At 42.1% G+C, this 21,033-nt stretch overlaps 1 protein-coding gene and 1 long non-coding RNA gene across 14 annotated transcripts in view; one reads left to right on the forward strand and one right to left on the reverse strand.

The window, feature by feature from the left end:
- Positions 1-21,033, forward strand: part of SEMA5A (semaphorin 5A) — a 474,025-nt gene that overhangs the window by 348,388 nt on the left and 104,604 nt on the right. For all 13 annotated transcript variants that reach the window (XM_077879611.1, XM_077879602.1, XM_077879610.1 and 10 more), the window contains one exon: positions 13,529-13,736. In XM_077879611.1, coding sequence (XP_077735737.1) covers positions 13,529-13,736 — 208 coding nt within the window. The remainder of the gene's footprint in view (positions 1-13,528; positions 13,737-21,033) is intronic.
- LOC144302172 (uncharacterized) lies at positions 4,845-9,635 on the reverse strand. Its single transcript, XR_013369020.1, has 3 exons — positions 9,511-9,635; positions 6,244-6,374; positions 4,845-5,006 (listed from the first exon to the last, which is right to left on the reverse strand). It is a non-coding gene; the product is annotated as an uncharacterized LOC144302172 (long non-coding RNA).

The following is a 21,033-nucleotide window of genomic DNA, read 5'->3' on the forward strand; positions in this document are numbered from 1 at the left end:
TCGGTCTTTATTGAATTGCTGACCTGTGGTCATTCACCTGGCAGCTTATCTTCAGGAATCTCTAACTTTCAAAGGTGGGTCCTTAACCTGCCTCTGTGGGCTCCTCAGATCCCTTCCTGGCCTCAGGCCCACAGCATGCAGGGAGCAGGAGGGCGTAGGCTCGGTGCCAGCTCATCTCACCCTGGCTGCTCTCTGGCCCCTCTCGCTTAGTTTCAGTGACGAAGCCTGACATCTTCTGTCCTGGGCAGTGTTTCAGTCTTGTCTCCAGTGTCTGAGTTTCGTCCTGCCTCCTCTGACACATTCCCCTCCCAGGAATCAGGGGACTGCATATGTGCCCTATGGTGGGTCCTCCATCTCCAGACACCTACCTGTTGCCCCCTCCCCCACCAACCCTGACCCTCATCCCCAGTCCTTAGTCTCCTACTGTGTGATTGGGACCCTCACCATGGCCTTCATGGTTCAATGATGTATCACTGGTGTTAGGTTCAGGCTGTCTCTCAAATATTCGGATCCTACTTATGGAAAAACATTGAATTTTGTTAAGACTCATGGTTTGCCTACTGCATGAGTGAAAGCTGGCTGAGACACCACGTAGATCACAAACTAAACCCACCAAAGATTCAGGGAGCCACACTGGAAAGTCAGCATGCAAGCCAGCAGGCTGAAGGACTCTGGATTTGCCCATCAGTGTGGGGCCTATCTCAGAGGTGGAGCCTGTTTCCCAGTGCAGGAATATTTGAGAATACGTGTCACACCAGCAATTGGGTCCAGCTGGGGCTGTCCTGCCCCTTGGATGTTTGGTTCCTTGTTTCACATCCTACTTTCATTTCATCCTACTACCATTGTCGTGTTTTCGGACATCTACAGTTTTCCCCATAACTTCTGTCAAGTGATCTCTGGTCTTAGACTCACAGAGTCCTGTCTATGCTCAGGTGGGATGAGTTTCTCACATGCTGTCAGTATAGCTTGAAAAATAGGGAGATGATTGCCTGGTGAGGAAGGACAGATGGATCTTCCTAAGAGAAGGCACTGAATATGGAAAACCTAGAAAGAAGTGAGGCATTTGAAAGGTGAGAAATTTAAATTCTCTGGGGTTGTGGGTGGAGAGACAGGAGATGAAGCTGAAAAATAGGATGTATCACGTTGAAAATTTTATCCTAACAAATGAATTCAGGATTTCAGAATTTTTTTTTGAGCCAAAGAGGAACCGACATAACTGTTTAGAATATGCTGTATTCCAGTTGCATGTGGGTGGTCTGGTAGTTGGAAATCCGTTTTTGAAATTGAAGAGAAAGGTTTGGGTCAGGAAAAGACCCAAGCTGTTTGGCTCAGCTTGAAGTAATAGGAACGGATAAGGTCATGTCTGAAGACAGTGTGTGAAAATTCTAGCTACTGAATAGCTTGGAGCATCAGTCACTTGTTCATAATTAGTATAATGTAGCAATTCAGAAGAATGACAAAATAATTTTCTTATTCCATTGAGTAGAAAGCTCTCTGTTTTCTTTTAAATTAATGTTACAAAAGTACAAAAGTGCTTAGCATAGATTTTTCTCAACCATCCCAACTCACACTAATGGGACCAGATGAAGTATAAATTTCACCACTGGGGTGACAGGATGATTTAGACTCTGCGTTCCCACCCGGTGACTGTCAGGGAAGGGCTGCCGACTCTGCCAATGGGGTGACTGTTGTGTAATTTAGATACAATAAATCTAAGGCAAGTAATCTCCTTCTAGAAGCTTGAATTGCCTCCTTAGCAGAACGATGAGAGTTAGATGTAAGTAGTGTGGTCAGATGAGAGCTTTGAGAGGACACCCAGAGGACTCGATGGGTTGCTCTCATTTTAATTGTGATACTGGTTTTATTCACAGGAAACTCCAGTGATAAACTTCCTATAAGCACCAGCTTATGATTGTACATACAGAGTGTTTTGTTTGGTTTTGTTTTTGTGCAAGGCAGTGGAGGTTGTTGGAAGAGAGGTAGCCTCTCCCCTCCAGCTGCGGGCATGGTGAGGACTGACAGCAGCTTGCTCTTTCTACACAGAACTTGAATAGGGCTTATAATCCATGGGCTAGAAGTAGCAAGAAAATACTAATTATACGCCTGTGTGCCAGACATCGGCCAAGCCCTCTGCAGAGGGACGCTCCCCGTGTGGCCACCAACCTATAAGCTGGACCCCAGGGTGAAGGAGACACAGAGGTGCGATTGGCCCAGTCTTGGCCATGTGGCCTGTAAGCGTTGGAGCAGGGAGTCTAACCTGGGCCACTGAGCTCCAGAGTCCACACTCTGAGGCCTATGCTTTGCTTGAGCACCTACTGTGTGCTAGACACTATTCCAGATGCCAGCGAGATCACAGTGAACAAGCCAGGCTACATCCCCCAAGACTTGCCAAGGGCGAGGATGCAGGAATATGGTTTAAAATGATACTTTGGGATAAAAGAAGTTTGCATGCAATTTATGACAAAGATGCTTAAACAGACTAACATATTCTCTTTGGGGGGAAAAAGCCATTAGTTGAATCTGATACACTGAGTTGATTAAAATCTCCATTTTAAGCAAAAAGTAGCCATGAAGACCTGTTTCTTTTCCTCTTTCAATTCCCTTTTACTTACATAAATTCTGTACTGAGCTCCCAGTGCCAAAACCAGTTTAATTCACTTACCCAATTAGGAGTTCAAAGAAAGAACTTTCATGCCATATTAGCAGTCTGCTACTTTGAGATAATGACCAGCTGAATTGATGAACTTTATATAATGATCTGTTGCTATGGAAACATGCTGCCCAGTGAGTGGAAGAGGGCATTTCATCATTACCTCACTGATAATGCTTAGAACAGTAACAGATGCAAATACAAAAGGTTTCCTTTTACTCTGCTGTAACTCTGGGTCGATAAAGACAAAACACTAAAATTGCCTCTTGGTTACAGCGGCAGAGAATCAGAGAGTCAAACGCCCAACTAGAAAGAAAACAGTGTAGCTTTCCTGGCTACTGGTCTGATGTCCACAGTGAGCCTCCAGCCCGGTCGCAGGAAACCATTGTCAGAATTGCCGTGTGCCCATTTCATGGGTTTAATTTCTATGCTGGATTCAGCACATGGCAAGCTCAATAATAATAAACATTTCTAAAACATAACAAAACATAGAGCCATAACAAGATGAGCCAAGATCACATCTATCCATCCAATGCTCTACAATAATCTCTGCATCTTTATTCCCCATTTTTTCTGAACTGGCTCTTTCTTTGCTTTTTATGACTGGTTTGTTTTTTTTGTTTGTTTATATAAAAGAGAACTTTATACACACACACACAGTATATAGTCTGTTACAACTCCACCTTCTAAGTTTTCTATTGCACTTTAGAATAAACATATATTTATTTTGTGTTTTGGAAGTGCTTCTGGCTGCTGTTCTTAAGAAGAATCAGTTTCTCTGAGTCTTTTCTCATTGGTCAGGGTTCTCAAGTTCATCAGATTAAAGCCACACCCCACACATAGAGCATAAGGAATTGTCCAGGCTTTATGAGCTGCAGAAGGCTCTCTGATTATATATAAGTATGAAAATTCAAAAAATATCATTTTTCATCACAGCAATAATGATGGTTATATTGAACTGACCACTTATTTTCTTCTCTCCCTTCCTCCCTTCTTCCTGCCCGCTTTCCTATAAAAAGATTTGTTTTCATAAACTTCTGAGATTTTGATGAGACTAAAATTCTAGAAATCCGCCAAAAAGAAATTCGTTATAATCAGTGACCTTTTCCTCAGATACCTGAAAGTTCATTCTTGAGTGCTCATTCAGTTTTCTCTGAATGTTCCCCCAAAGAGCAGCAGAGCCATTAGCATAAAGGTCGGGAGCAACAGCACCATCTGTATGAATTATTTTATAATCCTTATCAAAATGCATCCATTTTTCACAATGTTACATGCCCTATATCATCTCCTGCTGCTTCACTAGCTCAGGATCATATACATAGGGGATTAAGTGAAATAAATGACAGGATTTGAAAATACTAGGCTGTTACTAATATGATTCTTACATTGTGATCATACAAGGTAAAAAAATTGAATCAAACCTATAATTTATAGTGTCTTTGCATTCAAATTTGAATTATGATATCTTAAAGAAATATAGAACAATAATTCATGGTCTAGTTGTAAAATTGTTTTGAGAAAATTATCTGGCTGACAAAATCTGATTTTTAATATTTTCTATTCTTGACATAGAATGTCTCTGCCAGCTTGCTAGAACCACCCTAACAAAGATCACAAGTTCTAAGGATTGTGTGGGCTAAACAACAGAACCTTATTTCCCACTTATTTCTGGAGGCAGAAGCCCAAGGTCAGGGTATTGGCAAACGTGTTTTTGTCTGAGGCTCCTCCCCTTGGTTTGTTGATGTGTCCTCACATGGGGATGTACGTATCTACATCATTTCCAGTTATATTGGGTAAGGAACCACCCATATGACCCTGTTTTGTGTTAACTACTTTTTGAAGGGCCCTATCTCCAAACACAATCACATTCTGAGGCACTAGGAATTAGGACTTCAACATGAGTTTTGAAGGGACACATTTTAGCCCATAATCCTCCCTATCTTATTATAAGGCTTATTTCCATAGCAAATGAGAGATTGTTATAGTTGACCATCTCTATCAAGATGCAAAATTGAAATCTCATTAAAACTATTCAGTCAATTTTAGTCAGCAAAGTGAACACTGAAAAGTAGAAAAATATCAGCTATTTGCCCTCAAAGTTAAAAATATGACTAATTTTCAACCAGTAATAACTGAATGATGTGCAATAGAGCTTACAGTGCTAGAGCAACATCATATACAACAAACAGTGGCTTAAGGGTCTTATTTTTATTGTAAATTTTTTTGTTTAAATATCTTTTGGGGCACCTGGGTGGCTCAGTCCATTAAGCATCTTGATCTCAGCTTCTCAACTCAGGTCTTGATCTCAGGGCTATGAGTTCAGGCTCTGTGTTGGGCTCCAGGTTGGGCATAGAGTCTACCAAAAACAATAATAAATTAAAAATAAATATATATCTTTTGTCCTCTCATGGCCTCTTTTTTTTTCTCCTCTTGTTTACTTTCCAGGCTCTTATAAGTGAGAGCTCCAAGCCTGATAGAGAAGTCAGATCAATTCTGGGCTTGGCACCACTTATACATTAGTTATCTGTGCAGTGAATTCTATGGTAAGAGAAGCACATGACCATAGATCATAGCTTAATCTTTGTCTTGATTAACAACTACCATTTCATATCCTGCTTACCATCCCCCTGATATTTTAGGACTCATGAACATACTGATCTTGATGCACTATTATGGGGATTGCATATTACCCCTCCCATACTTTTAAAACAAAAATAACCAGCACTTGATTGGTAAGAAGAGGATCCAAATTCAGGCCCAAGAGTGTGAACTTAGGCACTCACTTAACCTTTCTGGGCTTTGCTTTCCTCACCTAGAAAATTCAAAATATTGTTGTAGGTCCCATCCATCTCTGATGTCCTGTAACCATTTGGAATTTTAATTCAGAAAAAATAATGATGATAGATCATTTGCAATTAGAGGTGGCCCTTCCAGTGGGGTCTCTCATATTCTCCCCCTTGGATTTGTCTTGCTGGATTTGGAAAAATGAACTGATTTACGAAAATGAAGGTGGTCTATATTTTCCTATTGATACACCATGCTATACACCTGCACTTCTCTTTCCTTGTTAGCTTAATTTGGGTTAGTTCTTTTCTTCTTCTTTGCATTAGCTGTAACACGTTGATTCTTTAGGCTGTGGGTGTTAGAAGATCATGTTACCCACACCCTTTCTGTTCAGGAGGTCCTCAGGGTCATTTATTTTCTCAGAAAAGTGATATAGAGACTACACTCCACAGAAGAGTAGAGACTAGCTTGAGCTCTAGTTGAAAGGAAAACTCTGCAAAGCAGACAAAGAACAGGAAGGAACCTTCTCTAATGGTTATGATTGCTTTGTGGCAATCTATATTGCCTTGCATGCTCCTTGTTTCTTGGGGTAGCTATCTCCTTCTCTTATTCCCAGAAATACCACCTTGTAAGTGTATGTACAGCTTCTGCTCATCTGCAAGCACTTATTTGAATTTGACTCTGCATGCCTCACTAGAGGTGGCATAAAGGAGCAGGAGTGTCAGTCATTGTGTTGTCCCAAGTATGCCTGCATCAGCAAGGTACACAAGAGAGGATAATGTGATCCTGGTGACCAGGGGAACACATGCCTTTTGAAGCAAGTACTCCCAGTGTGTGTCCTTCACTTAAACATCAGGTGGTGGCTCCCATTGGATGGGAATGTTGACTTCCTCCTTGCTACCTCCCAACTGGTTAAGTTTTATGACTTCCAGCAGAGTTCCTGGAATAAAAAGAGAATACAAACAATTTCCATAAAACTACCTCTTTCTATACATGACACTGCTTCCTCAACAATAGCTTTTCTTTTTTTTATTTAAATTCAATCAGCTGACATATAGTACATCATTAGTGACAGATGTAGAGTGTAGTAATTCGTCAGTTGTGTGAAATACCCAGTGCTCATCACATCACACTGTCACCCAGCAACCCCATTCCCCAACCTACCTCCTTTCCAGCAATCCTCAGTTTCTTTCCCAGAGTTAAGAGTCTCTCATGGTTTGTCTCCCTCTCTGATTTCTTCCTATTCAGTTTTCCCTCCCTTCCCCCATGATCCTCCATGCTGTTCCTTATATTCCACATATGAGTGAAACTATATAATAATTGTGTTTCTCCAAATGATGACTTATTTCACTCAGCATAATACCTTCTAGTTCCATCCATGTTGATATAACTAGTAGATATTCATTCATTCTGATGGCTGAGTAAAATTCTATTGTATATATAGCCCACATATTCTTTATCCATCATCTGTCACTGGACATTTGGGTTCCTTCCACAGTCTGGCTATTGTGGACATTGCTGCTGTGAACACTGGGGTGTAGGTGTCCTGTTGTTTCACTACATCCATATCTTTGGGGGAAATACCTTAATGGTGCAGTTGCTGGATAATGGGGTAGCTCTATTTTCAACTTTTTGAGGAACCTCCATGCTATTTTCTGGAGTGGCTGCACCAGTTTGCATTCCTACCGACAGTGCAAGATGGTTCCCCTTTCTCTACATCCTCACCAACATTTGTTGTTCCTTGTCTTGTTAATTTTCACTCACTGATATAAATGCTTTTTAATTAATGTTTACTTTGGAATTCCTTGTTATACTTTTTGATCACATAGGCACTGAAGTGAAATCTTACTTCATGTCTGGACCCCTTATAAGAAAGTACAGCTTATGAGAAAGATGTAGGAGTTCTTCTACTCTCTGAAACTCAATTGTCTCATGTATGAAGTGAGAATAATCATACATGTCCACTTGAGCCTTGAATGACAGGAGGCTAGAGGCACCCACACTGTGCATTTGAAACCCTGCATATGACTTTTGACTTCCCACAGACTTAACTAATTAGAGCCTACCGTTGACTGGGAGCCTTACTAATAATGTACGTAGTCATTAACACATATTCTATTATATGTAAGATATATTGTATTCTTACAATAAAGTAAGCCAGAGAAAAGAAAATGTTATCAAGAAAATCATAAGGCAGGGGGTGCCTGGGTGGCTCAGTGGGTCAAATGTCTACTTTGGCTCAGGTTAGGATCCCGGGATCCTGGGATTGAGCCCTCATCAGGCTTCCGGCTCAGTGGGGAGCCTGCTTCTCTTTCTCCCTTTGCCACTCCCCCTGATTGTGCTCTCTCGTGCTCTCTGTGTCAAGTAAATAAATAAAATCTTAAAACAAACTCAAAAAATTGTAAGGAAGAGAAAATACATTTATAGTGTTGTACTATATTTATTGAAAAAAAATCCATATGTGAGTGGACTTGCTCAGTTCAAGCCCGTGATCAGGGTTCAGCTGTATTCCCTACATCTTAACTAGCTTGCTGAGATGATCAAATGAAATGCGGGTGTAATAGGTTTGCCAGAGTTAGCAAATAAAAACACAGGATGTCCACTTAAATTTCAATTTCAGATAAATATGAATACTATTGAGTAGGACACACTACTACTAAAAACAATCATTCATAGTTAATCTAAAATTTAAATTTAAGTGGGCAGCCTTTATTTAATCTGGTAACCCCCTAGGATATAAACATACTGCTTGTTCTGCTGAAACGAGGCAAGTATAAGTTACTCAGTACAAGATATAATGAAATTTCCATGTGATTACAACTATTCATGTCTTTGGAATAACAACCGTAATATCAGCTTTGATCAATCTTAAAAATCTTGGAGTAGCTCTGTCTCTTCCACAATACACATGGTTTACAATCTGAGAAAGAAACTACAAAAATATGACTCTCAGATTTGTGTCCATGACAGACTTAGTAGTTGACACTTTCCAGAAAAAGCAACTGTTAGAAGATTTGCAGCAAGACAGTGTGAGTTCTGTGTGTTCTGCTGTTAGCTCCTTGGGGACCTCACCCACTGGTGACAGAAAGTGCCAAATTTTTCTTTTCTCCCTACCCATCAGGATTTTAAAGAATGATTGAGAAAGTTGTATGGATTTCTCGTCTTACAATAAAAATCAACTAGAGACTAATCTCGAAACGTTCCTGAACAGACAAACAAATAAAACTTCATCTGCTACTTTTGCGAGGCTGACTTGACCTGGGTCATTTCTTGCTTATGCTCTGAAAATCATAAGATAACTTGAGCTGTTGCCCAAGGTTGATATGAGGAACCAATAGCCAATTGCCTATTATTTAAGAAATCCTAATATTATAACCAATCCCCGTGAAGAATAAAGTCACCAGCTTCCAGGACACAAGCTGTCGTATAATAATATTCCTCTGAGCCTCATTCCGAGAGTTCAAGTACTCTTGGTTTGCACACTGTCCTTTTAGTATGTGCACAATACACTTGTACTAGTTGCTACTTCGGTGAGTCGCTGGCTTTACTTCTGTGATTTCTGAACTTTTGACAGTGGCATCTGATCTTTTTTCCCTTGCAAGTCACTTTGACTAGAGTATTGAATTTTCAGTGTATGGAGGGCATATATGGTTTTATTTTAAGACCACGATGGGAAAAATATTAACCAGGATGTTTTCTACCAAATGCAGAGATGATAGTGACATTCCCATTGCTTTTATCTGCCTTTTCATTCCTCACTCATCTCTGAGCCTGTCCCCCAGCCTGGGTTTATTAATCTCCACAGGCCATCGCAGTGGCTACTCTGCATACACCAGAGGACAGAAGTGATGTAGTGTCTGCCCCCTTGGTGCTTCAGGTCAAGCACAGAAGCCACAAAACAAGTAAATGAGTAATTAAACTGTGATAAATGTGATGAAGCAGAAACAACAGCAAAAAATTAAGCGCTCTCTGGGACCAACCAGAGTCCTACTGTTTTTTGAACAAAATAGATGTTTGCCCACTCATCTCTTTTATGAGCCAGGCTCTGCCTTTCTGCCATGGAAAGCGACAAATACCTTTGCCATATCTTTGTTCCGGAGCAAGTGGGCTTCAACCATGTGTCGGGTAACTAGGAGAGAACATTCCATCAGAACTTGAGGGTGCATAAAAGGTCGATTGGCCACCTACCAGTGAAATGGTGGCTGGTGGGGATTCTAGAATCTGATTAACCTCCTTAAAATAACAGTGGCATGTTAATGTTGTAGGATTCAGAAATGTTGCTCCTTTTTCTGAAACACGAGATTACTCAGGCTTTCTTTTTCTTTGTTTTGATGTACTCCAAGGAGAAATAGATTGCTGGGAATTCCACAGTTATTTCATATTTCAAAATTTGTATCAAATTATGTGACAGGATAGAAGTGTCAACTGACACTGTGCTACAGTGGTAATCATATTGCAATGTATGAATAGATAAGATCAACTTGTGTGCCTTCTACTTACACCATGTTCTACACCTCAATAAAAATTGGAATATGACTAAGAAACTCAGTCAATTGTTTAAAAAATGAAAAGAAGCCTGGGTGGCTCAGTTGGTTAAGTATCTGCCTTCAGCTCAGGTCATGATCCCGGGGTCTTGGGATCAAGCCCTCTGTTGGGCTCCTTGCCCAGCCAAGAACATGTTTCTCCCTCACCCTCTGCCCCTCCCCCAGCTTGTGTTCTCTCGCATGTTCTCTCTTAGATAAATAAATAAAATCTTTTTTAAAAATGACCTAATCATGCCCCCCAAGAGAAGTCTTCCCCTGTAGACAGAGAGGTGGGCGAAAGACATGGTGAAAGAAATCCCTGACCGGGGAATCATAGACACCCCGGAGGAAGCATCTACCTGGGGGTGTGCAGAGAAGAACAGAGAACACCCCCTAGCTATCGGAGCAGGGACGCAGGACAGCAGTCAGAGGCAGCAGTCAGAGGAAGGTGTCTGGGCAGCCACTTCAGGCAGAGAACCTATATGTGCAGAGCTGAGGTCCTCCTGGGCTCTTGGAGCTACAGGTGGCCCCTGTGACTGGTGCACAGGGAGGTGAAGGTATGAGGGAGTCTATGGTGAGGGCTCAAGCCAAGCACAACCCACAGGTGGCAGCTCACGCAGAGGATCTGAGTGTGTCCTGATGCTCACATGTGTGAGCACATGTGGGTCCTGATGCTCACTTTAAACACAGGAGAGTAGAGCAAGCATTCTGGAGGCACCCACATGAGGAAGGTGTTCTACAACAAGGGAGCAGGGTGTGAGCATGAAACAAGATCAAGGCGCGCTTTTCCAAGGAAAGGAAAAGCTTCACAGAAACAGAGGCTCCTGCAAGACGACCCTGGTCCAGATGGACTGGCCAGGTGGAGCTTCCAGAGGCTTCTCACATGGCCAGACAGTGCAAGTGAAGGAGTCCCAACAGAGGTACAGATTCCATGCTAAGTTCTGTTGTCTGAAATGTTAAGTCCCACAGTTGTGCTAGATCCAGGCTGCCGGAAAGCAGTACAAGGTGTGCAGAGTTATGCATTGAGATGTTTTGACCAATGATGGCTATTCTTGTAAATCAAGTTATTAAACATCTTTTAAAATTTGTTTTTCCCTGTAGTTGCTTAACAATTTGACATGCATGTGAGCATGTTGACAGCTAAACTATTATTCATTTGGGTAGGTTTCTCAGACTAGCAATCCATCAATATAAATATTAAACATCAAGGTCTTTGTTCAACTGTTGAATAGCATTTTGTTCTGTAACACGTATTTCCCATGAATATAGTGTAACAGTAGTCTAAAGATGATGATTTTCCTGTTGGACTCCCATCTGCTCTGCCCCTACCCCTCCCTGCAGTGCTATAAAATGCTCTTGTTTCATCCCAAGGGCCTCTCACTTTCGCCCTCATACCAGCCTTGCTGCCCACTGAGTGGTGGCAGTCCCTGGCTCCCCCTCCTGTTCTCTGGCTTAGATGATGTCTTCTGTTATCATGGTGTCCCAAAGGGTGGCCGGGGGCTCCATGCATGTCACCATTCTATAGGAAGGCTGGCACCTCCATCTGCTGGTGGGGACCTCTTCTCAGGGTGTTATGGTTGAGACACCTGCACTGAAGTCACCTTCCTTGAAGTTTCCATCTTATCCCCATCATGGCTTGGTTCTATGCATATTTGTTGATGCTTGTCTCTATGCAAGGGAAGGAAGACCCCAGAACACTGAAGTTAAATTTCCCACCAGCTGGAAACCAACCATGGTCACCAAGTCCAAATTAGGTTGACTTTCATAGCAAAGGCATACATATTTTTTTACACACTTAAATCTGTGAGATGTTCATTTATAAGAATGTCTGCTGCCTGCTGTATAGGCTGTCTGTCTCTCTCTTCTCTCCCTTTCCCTCTCTCTCTCTCTCTATCTCTCTTTTACACACACACACACACACACACACACACACACTTTCCTCAAAGACAGGCACTACATTTTTTTATCTTCCCATAATATAGCATAATTCTGTTTATGCTTGAACTTTCTCAAAAACACATGTACCTAGCTAGCTCAAGGGAAACTTAAGCAATGGTTTACTAATACTGCATACCTTATTATGAAGTCAATTCATAATCAATAAATATTCACTGGAGATGTGGTTCAGATATACTTTTTAAAATAAATTCGGGATAATATATGTCTGCACATGTATTTTCTTTTTAAATGAAACTTTCTAAGTCTCTGAGGACTTCCATTAGGCATGGAAAACTGAAAAATATTTCTGTCCAAAGTTGTCTTGAGATTTATGGATTGAGAGGAAGCCTCAAAGCCAAAGTTTCTTGATTTAATTCTGGTTTTGGGCCAACTCCTTGGCCTCATTTTCTGTGTTTACAGGATGAGAATTATAATGTTTTAAAACTCAGGATTCTGATGAGTTGATTTGAGGAGCTTGATGATGACTTTAGGAGATATTCCTAGTGGTTTGGTTTGATAGGATAGATATTCCTAACTTGCCCTGGATTTGTAGGCTGGCAGCAAGGGCCTTGCCCTAGTGCACTGGGGCCTTTAGTGTGTTTTTCATGTGTGTGTCCCTCACATGTGGCATTGGCCATGCTGTGCCTTTTCACTGGCTGAAAGGACTCTTCTCTCTGCTCTTCACAGCCAGTCCAGGGAGATGCCTGGTTCAGAGGCCATACTTACAGCCATGCTTATAAATAAGTGAGCAGAGGGATCCCTGGGTGGCTCAGTGGTTTGGCACCTGCCTTTGGCCCAGGGAGTGATCCTGGAGTCCCGGGATCGAGTCCCGCATCAGGCTTCCCGCATGGAGCTTGCTTCTCCCTCTGCCTGTGTCTCTGCCTCTCTCTCTGTGTGTCTCTCGTGAATAAATAAATAAAATCTTTTAAATAAATAAACAAACAAACAAGCAAGCAAGCGAGTAGAGACATGCAGTGAGCAGAAGCCCTGGGGCACAGAAGAAACCAGGCTGAGAACAGTTGTTCACTTGTACAGGAGAGACGAATTCGGATCTTTGAGACAGAGAAAGCCTTCCCAAAGAACATATATTAGAGAGAAAGAGGAAGAAGGCCTTCTAGACAGGGGAGGAAGAGAGACAGAGGAGGATATACTTCCCAGGCAAGAAGGAGAAGGCACATCCTCGCTGTCCTGCATACCTGCAGTTAAGGTGTCTGCCCTGAAGGGGAGGCAAGGTCAGTACCTCTTTCTGACACTAGGAATCCACCATGGTTTCCTGAGGACTCCTCTCATCTGATGATCTCCACAGGATGAAGCCAAGCTGGCTACTTTGAGCCTCAGTGAGCTTTACTGTGCTCTGGGTATCTGGACTTGGAACTTGTTGAGACACATGGTAGCTGAGTGATTCTCATCCCAGGCTACACGCTAGCCCTGCCGAGAGCTGTACCAAGGGTTGGCATCTGCCCCATGTCCAGTGCTGGCCATGGAACAGGCCTGGGGTCGGATTTGAGTGCCAGCATTTTTTAAAAGCTCCTCAGATGATTCTGTGTGCAGCCAGGCTGGAGAAACATGATGAGTGGCTGGTGAGACCTGCTAACCTTATTCCCCTTTTCTTGCTTTCCTGTTGCCCTCACAGGTTATGGCACCATTAAAAAAGTGCGGGCGCCCCTGACTCCAGCTGCCGGCAGCTGTTTGCTGGAAGAGATTGAGATCTTCCCCGAGCAGCGGGCAGAGCCCATAAGGAGTCTGCAGATCCTCCACAGCCAGAGTGCCCTGTTCGTGGGCTTGCAGGAGCATGTGGCCAAGATCCAGCTGAAGAGGTGCCAGTTCTATCGCACCCGCAGGTAGGGCAGCCTTGGTGGTTTATGGCATCAGGACCTTAACATTCTTGTGAACCCTGGATCCCAAGATCCAGAGTTTTGATGCAAACTGATTTACTGTGATGAGAACAACCCACAGTATCTGCAGAGGAGGAACTGCATCATCACCCCTGTGAACAGTTGTCAGGGTTAACATAAACTATTTGGTGTGTGATAACACACAGTGTTAATGCTGATATTTGGTGTTCCTGCATTCTTCTGTACAAGTTTATTTTTAATGAGTATTATATGTAATATATGTACAGAGCAAGCATCATCTCCACCCAGAGCTAATCCCCTGAGAAGGATCTATGTGGTGTCCCCTCCCTAGGGCTCTCCTCACAGTGCTATCCTCAGCACCAGCTCCCTTGGGATCCTGTCTCTCTCTTGAGCTCCAGGACCTTGTAGGCCACCTGGGAGGAGGGAAGAACAAGGAAGCCCTGCAGGTGCAGGGAACCCCAAGTACCATCACCTTTCCTCATCCCTACTCCATTCTCATTGGCCATGGAGCATCCACTATGGACCACAGTGGCCTTTAAAGCTCAATTTGGAAAAGTGCAGGTGCAGGTACTCAGGAAACTGAAAGGTAGTGTACAGACTATCCATTTGACCAGCCCTTGAATGATGGAATATTGCAAAAGTGCTCTGACCCCCAACAAAAGATAGCCCTTGGGGCAATCACAATCTCAAACGTTTGTAGGGATCAGTGATCTCAGTAACTCCAGCCCCCAGTGCAGTGCATAAGGGCAGATCTGGTATAGAAATGGACTGTTTGGGTATATCACTCACAGATGTCATTCTCTCCCCAACAAGATGCCCCATGGCATGAGCTCTGGGGCTCAGAGACTGGCAGTCACATGACTGACTACACATGCCATTTTTGACCTGGTCACTAAAGTATTTTAGAACTCACTTTTTCATCTAACACATGCAAATTGCTATTGAATCAAATGGGATAATGGGATAATGCATATGGTTTAAAACTTAAAGCAGTTTACAAAGTAGGTATCTTTTGTAGAAGGAAGGTTTTTATCTATAATAAAAATCATGACAATATTCCTTTTCAGATGATTCTAGACAATGAAGTATATTATATGATGCCTCCTTTGGGATCAGAGTGTTGAAGAACAGAAGGGACTTTCTCCCCAACAGTGATGCTGTTGTGAGCAATAATAACAAAGGCTGATATATATCAGCAACTATCCTTTATACAGTGTCTTTTTCCTAAAATTAACTGATAGCTGCTTGAAATGTGTTCTGATTTGTGTTCCTTGGAAGGCTGACCTAGTGCAGGAATGATTCTACCCAGTTGCTGATGGTCAGTGGCTGACAGGGAGGCTTGGAGTCTCGCCAGTCAGTGTCACCAATTGGAATGCCCTTGGAAGGGCACCAGTCTTCCAACCACAGCCCAGTGAGCTCTGAGTTGTAACGGACTTTTGGGGGCATAACACAGGATAACACGCAGAAAGACACAGGCCTGTGTGTATGTGGGGTGTTTGAGGGACCAAAATGAGAGTCCATGGCTTACTCAGCAGGGGAAAGCTTATCCTTCCCATGGTGCATTGCCTCATTGAGTTGGGGTTACGAGGCCAACTCCGGGTACAACCTGAAAAGCTAACTCCTGCATCAGGTCAGGGAAGCGAGGTATCATCGTGCCCAACTCATCTCCTGCACGGCTGGACATGGAGCCCAGTCAGGAAACCATGGGCACCAGCCACCACCAGGCACAGCAGCCCAGGAGGTTTTCATAGTCCCCTCTTTCTCCTGTAAGGAGAATAGGGCCACTTGACTGTCTTCATCACGCTCCTGGGAGGAGAAAATGATACAGTTATACCCAGAGCTGAATCTCCCTGCTGTTAACTTGTCCACCCATTCAGAGAGCAGCCACGAGAGATTATAACTTTATTGTAAACTGATAAACTGTGGTCTTCTGTGTCCCCACACTCAGAATGGGTTAGGTTGTGTTTGACCCTTCAGTATTCCATTTGAGAGAAGAAAATCTGAAAACTTAAACCCAAGCGTTTCTGTGGATTCTTCCCTTTATGTTTCTTTGCTGTCCTCTTCCTACAGAAAGATGAGAAAACCTCCCTCATGAACACTAACTGGAGAAAAGCACTGATTTTTAAGGAACTAATATCTACATAGCCAGATTTGTTTTTGATGAATTATGGGGAAAGATTTTTTTTTTGACAAAAGCAATTTTAATTTTCTAGAAATATGCCTAAAGAAGTAGAGTGAATAGGAACAGGATAACAACTGAGTGACAACTGAGCAGTAATTACTTTGATAAACATACTTTCCATATTCCATAGTATAATATAAGTAATTTCATTCATTATTGGAAAAATCAATTTTATAAATGAGCTTTGTAATGTTTGACGAGAAAGACTGAGGTTAACTAAAGTACCTGTCTCCTGCCAAATCACATTAACATTTTTTTTTAGTGTCCATTTTTCAAAAGCCATGCACAGTTTGGTGTCCGTTCAAATGTTTATAAATGATGACAGTTGATTCAGTCCCATGAGTTTCTTTTACATATCTGGCGCAGTGCTAGCTCTTACCATCGTTTCCTGTCACCGCTACACCCTGAGGAGCAAGTTGCCCATCATCTCCATTTCTCAGATGAGGAGATGGTGGCTCAGGTTTTTTGGATCCTGCCCGACATCACATATACCTTCTGCAATATGAAAGCCAGCTTCAGGACTGGAGCCCTATCCCCAAGGCCCAGGCTTTCTCTTGGGTTCCCTGTGCTGCCCCTGGGACAATGAGGACATAAGCCTCATGGCTGGGTGTCAGCTGCACCGTGGCACTGACCACGTGTGTCTCTGAGAGCTGGTAAGCACAAAGGCAAGCAGAAGTCAGGCATGTCCGCTTGATGATTAGCCATCGCCTCTCCCCATCATTTCCTCTTTATTACACTTGCTGTCAGGCTTCACCCAGCACACCCAAGGGAGGTTGATACCCTTTGGTTATTCCACAGTGAATTCCCACCTCCACTTGTTCTAGAAAGGATTCTGGAGCCTTGGGGGAGGCGGAAAAATGTGTTGGGTGTGCATGCCATGCTGCACACACCTTGTAACTTGGAACAAATAGCACCATGTTTTTAACTAGTCAGAGCCATTGACCTCAGAAAGTTATTTTGGAAGAACAACATTTAAAAAATAAATGTTAGTCCAGTTTTATCTCAAAAATGATTGAAAAGATTTTGTTTTAATTTTAGCTTTTTTTTTATTTGCATAAGTATTTAATGAATAGCATGGGAAAATTAGGCCAGTGATTAAACCCAGCTCGTCAGGTGGTTACCACTAGGGATGTAAAGTGCAAGGGGAACTTTTCCTTTTTTTATATATCCTTTTGTACTCCAGGACTTACCATACATAGGTATTTGTTTCATAAAGTAAATTGCCATTTACTAATTTTGAGGAATGTGGGGATCTTGACAGGCCCAGACGTGGGTACCGCATGTGACAGTGGAATATAGGTGAGCCAATGCCATCCCTTGGGCCACATCACATGCACCTGGCACATGGGTCAGGACACCCCCAAAGCAGCATGAGGCCTTTCAAGTGGGCAGAGGTCTCTACAGGGATGCAAAGGATAGAGCAGCCAAGACTTGTGCTACCTTAATTCCTGCCTGACATGAATATGAATGTGATGTTATAACATGCCCCTTGAAGGAAAACAGACTCTGGTCACAACTGATAGAGTCCTCATCTCGCTACTTCAGAAAGGAAGGAATGATCACAGGATCTGGGCTATTACCCTTCCCCAGGAAACAATGTAGCTTTCCAATTGATACAACTGGTTGACACTCCTCAGCCTCAGGAAAAGCAAGTAGTGATGGGAAGGCTTTTGATTTGGACTTGAAAGTCAGCATAACGATTACACAGTAATTACATCAGTGGGTCAGCAAACTGCCTCTGTCAAGAACCAGATAGAAGATGTTTTAGGCCTCCCAGACTACATGATCTCTCCCTCCTTATAGCATGGGAGCAGCCAACCATAATGAATGGAGGTTGACAAGGGTAACAGATTCACCAGGCCAAAGGAACAACTCACTTTTAGGTGCAAACACTTTATTACTTTTATAGACAACAAATACAAGACCAGAAAAGGTTTTAGCCACCCATGCCCTTTGTCCCACGGGATGACGGCAAAGCAAAGGGCCAGATGACCATGCAGCACAGAACGAGGGCGACATGATGCTGAGGATCCAGCTCTGCTGCAGCTTAGCAGCTTCATAACCTGTAGTTATGTAGTACTGGGGTGAGTGTAGGGGGTGAAGGCCTTCAACCTCTTCAGAGCCTGGAACGTGATGAGAAACGATCTCATGATAGCTTCCCTGGACATAGGGTAGTGGGAGGGAAATGGCTTTTTAACAGCTTCTTGGAATCCTCCCGTGTACCACGATTGGGGAGATCACTCAGCATTCCGCCAAAGTTCAGTCAGCTGAGGTTAGGTCACCAGGGCGTCAGGGCAGAACATTGCCCTACATTGCATTTCAGTAAAACTTGAGGTGGCAGTCTGGACTTGGTCCGTGGGCTGTCACCTGCTGACTCCTGAATTTGAATTTTATCATATATGCCTTTTGAATGAATGTACCTTCAATCATCATAAACTCTGATTTATAAAATAAGGTGTTTTATTGTTTTGGGTTTTTTTTAAGATTTTATTTATTCATGAGAGACACACAGAGAGAGAGCAGAGAGAGAGAGGCAGAGACATAGGCAGAGGGAGAAGTAGGTTCCCTGTGGGAGCCCGATGTGGGACTTGATCCCAGGACCCTGGTGTCACGCCCTGAGCCAAAGGCAGGTGCTCAGCTACTGAGCCACCCATGTACACATAAAATAATGTGTTAAGTTATTATGTTAATTATTAAATTACATGAACTAACTCTATACCTTACTTTTTCTGAATACCAGGCATTTTCTTCTCTTCAGACACTTAAATATTCTTTATTTTTTTGACATCCATCACAATTACAAGGTAAGGTGAACCTCTCAAGTTATAGGGCTAACTTTGTGTAGATGAGGGATTGGTCCAAACTGGAGAGACAATGTCCTGAGAATCATCAGGCCTAGACCAGAAACTAGAATTCCAAGCACTGCATGCCAGGCCCTATTTCCTTCAACCCATCAAACCATGAGTCACAACCTGGGCATGTCTTTCCAGGTCTGTGCAGTCTTAAGCATGGTACCCAGCCCAAGACAGGGTCAGTAAACATCTGTCAGATTTACTAATGGACACTCCCTTGCCCCTCTCTGCTATTTTACTTCATGATCTATAAAGTAAACCCCAATTCTCACAAAATAGTGAAACTGTCTTTATAGAAAAATGTACTGATACGAAACATTAGATAAAGGATCAAGTGTTCCCAGGCCTTAGGTGTTTGTTGTTTCATTTTGGGCTTATTATAAGAACTAACTGTGGAGAGAAGAAAAGCTGGAAGCCAGGAGAATCATAGTCTTCATACAAAACAGAAGAGACATGTCTTTTAAGTTTTGCTTAATGAAACTAGGGAAAGATGGTACGATTAAGAGTGAGATCAGCTCCCTTTGCAAATGGATGTCTAGCCATTTTTAATTCATTTAGCTTGTAATAATGTCATTTAGTTAAAGAAATTAACACTCATTAAGAAAATTAGTATGGAGATTAGGTTACTGCAGAACATTTATTGCTTGAAAGAGCAAAGTTTCAAAACGTGGAGTTAATATGTCGGCACCTTTATTAATTAAATGTTGCCTACAGACAGCATCTGCCTGATGGGAGAAATACCATGTACAGAGAGAAATTGCAGGACCCCCACAGGTCTTCCAGCATGACAACTTTAGCCATTCAGTTATGAATCATATAAACATTCAGAAGAAATTTTAACATATACTCAATTTACAAATTAAATATTCTCCCTTCAAAATGAATTTAATATTTTCCAAATCTCGGTGTCTTGAGTTTTTGTTTGCATTGACTTTGGATTAGCTTCTCAAGACTGGCTTTTCCTTAGTTAATTCATTCATAATATATTTATTGATCTTAATATGTGCCAAGTCCCTGGGTATAGATTGATAGATGAGGCATCCCTGACCCTATCTTCATGGGGCTCAGAGTCTAATGAGTAGTTCTGGCATAAATAAAATCTCCTGAATATCTGTTGTGGATTTGAGCCAAAGGACCTTAGAGTTACCTTAGACTTTATCCCAAAATCAATTTGTCATTAAAATCTGATCCTATACTATCCTAGGACCTAATCTTCCAGCCTGACATCCCTGTCTAATTATTTCTTAAGCGCTATTTGAATCACAACCAGTGTTCCAATCATAAATTTCTAATAGTAAGAGAATTAATCACCAAGTTGCAATATACTCATTCAATGGAGTATTTACTCTGTGGATTATTCTGAAGCCAGTAAGTGATGACTGTGAAGATATATGCATGATATGATAGTAACTGAAAAAGAACAAAATAGCAGTATGTGTATGTCATCATTATAACTTCCAAAAATAGGAGAAAAAGACAAAGTACATTCACCAACGTCTACTTACTATTATGCAAAGCACACTATAAGAGAGGCTTGGCTGAAATACTGCTTTTTAGTGAAATCCCAAGTTAATATCCCCAGGTCCTGGGCAGATTGGAAAATGAACAGTTGAAATGTGATAGAAGATGAACATACATGAACTTGACTAGTAATTTAAGAAACACAATTCATACTACTGTTTGCTCTGTAATAATTAGGGAGAAATGCAGATTTTGTGGGGTCTGAAGCTTATACAATTTGATAGGGGTTCCAGCTAAGAAAAGAATATCAAATTATTAATACAAAATGCTCTCCTAATTGATACAAAAGCTTTCCTTGGTTATGCATTAACTAGCACAGTTTTGGGTTTAGCTTTCTGTTCAGTTTCCTCAAAGAAGATGTTTCTGTTTCCTAAATGACAATCTGTGTTCCAGTCACTTGGATAAAGTCATGTAATTGGTGTAATTACCAACCTTTTGTACCTCAGTTGAGTTTGAGAAACACAACCAAAGAGCTCACAATGTGAGGTTTCACTATTTAGTGTCTACTCCACAGGCTTCCTGGGTTTGCACTCCCCAGTTTAAAGCTGCATAGAGAACTCCATGGGTAAGCTTGGGCTGTAGCAGTTTTCCAGGCTCCAAATCGTTGCACCAGAGTTATCCTGGCCAGCAGCATCTTGGCTTTTATACACCAAGCTTCCCTTAAGATTTTTATTTGTAGCATAATCCAATGAATTAATGGTTCTTAAGGAAATAACTAACCCCATGT

Source organism: Canis aureus, chromosome 31, assembly GCF_053574225.1.
Source record: "Canis aureus isolate CA01 chromosome 31, VMU_Caureus_v.1.0, whole genome shotgun sequence".
Classification (NCBI taxonomy): Eukaryota; Metazoa; Chordata; class Mammalia; order Carnivora; family Canidae; genus Canis; species Canis aureus.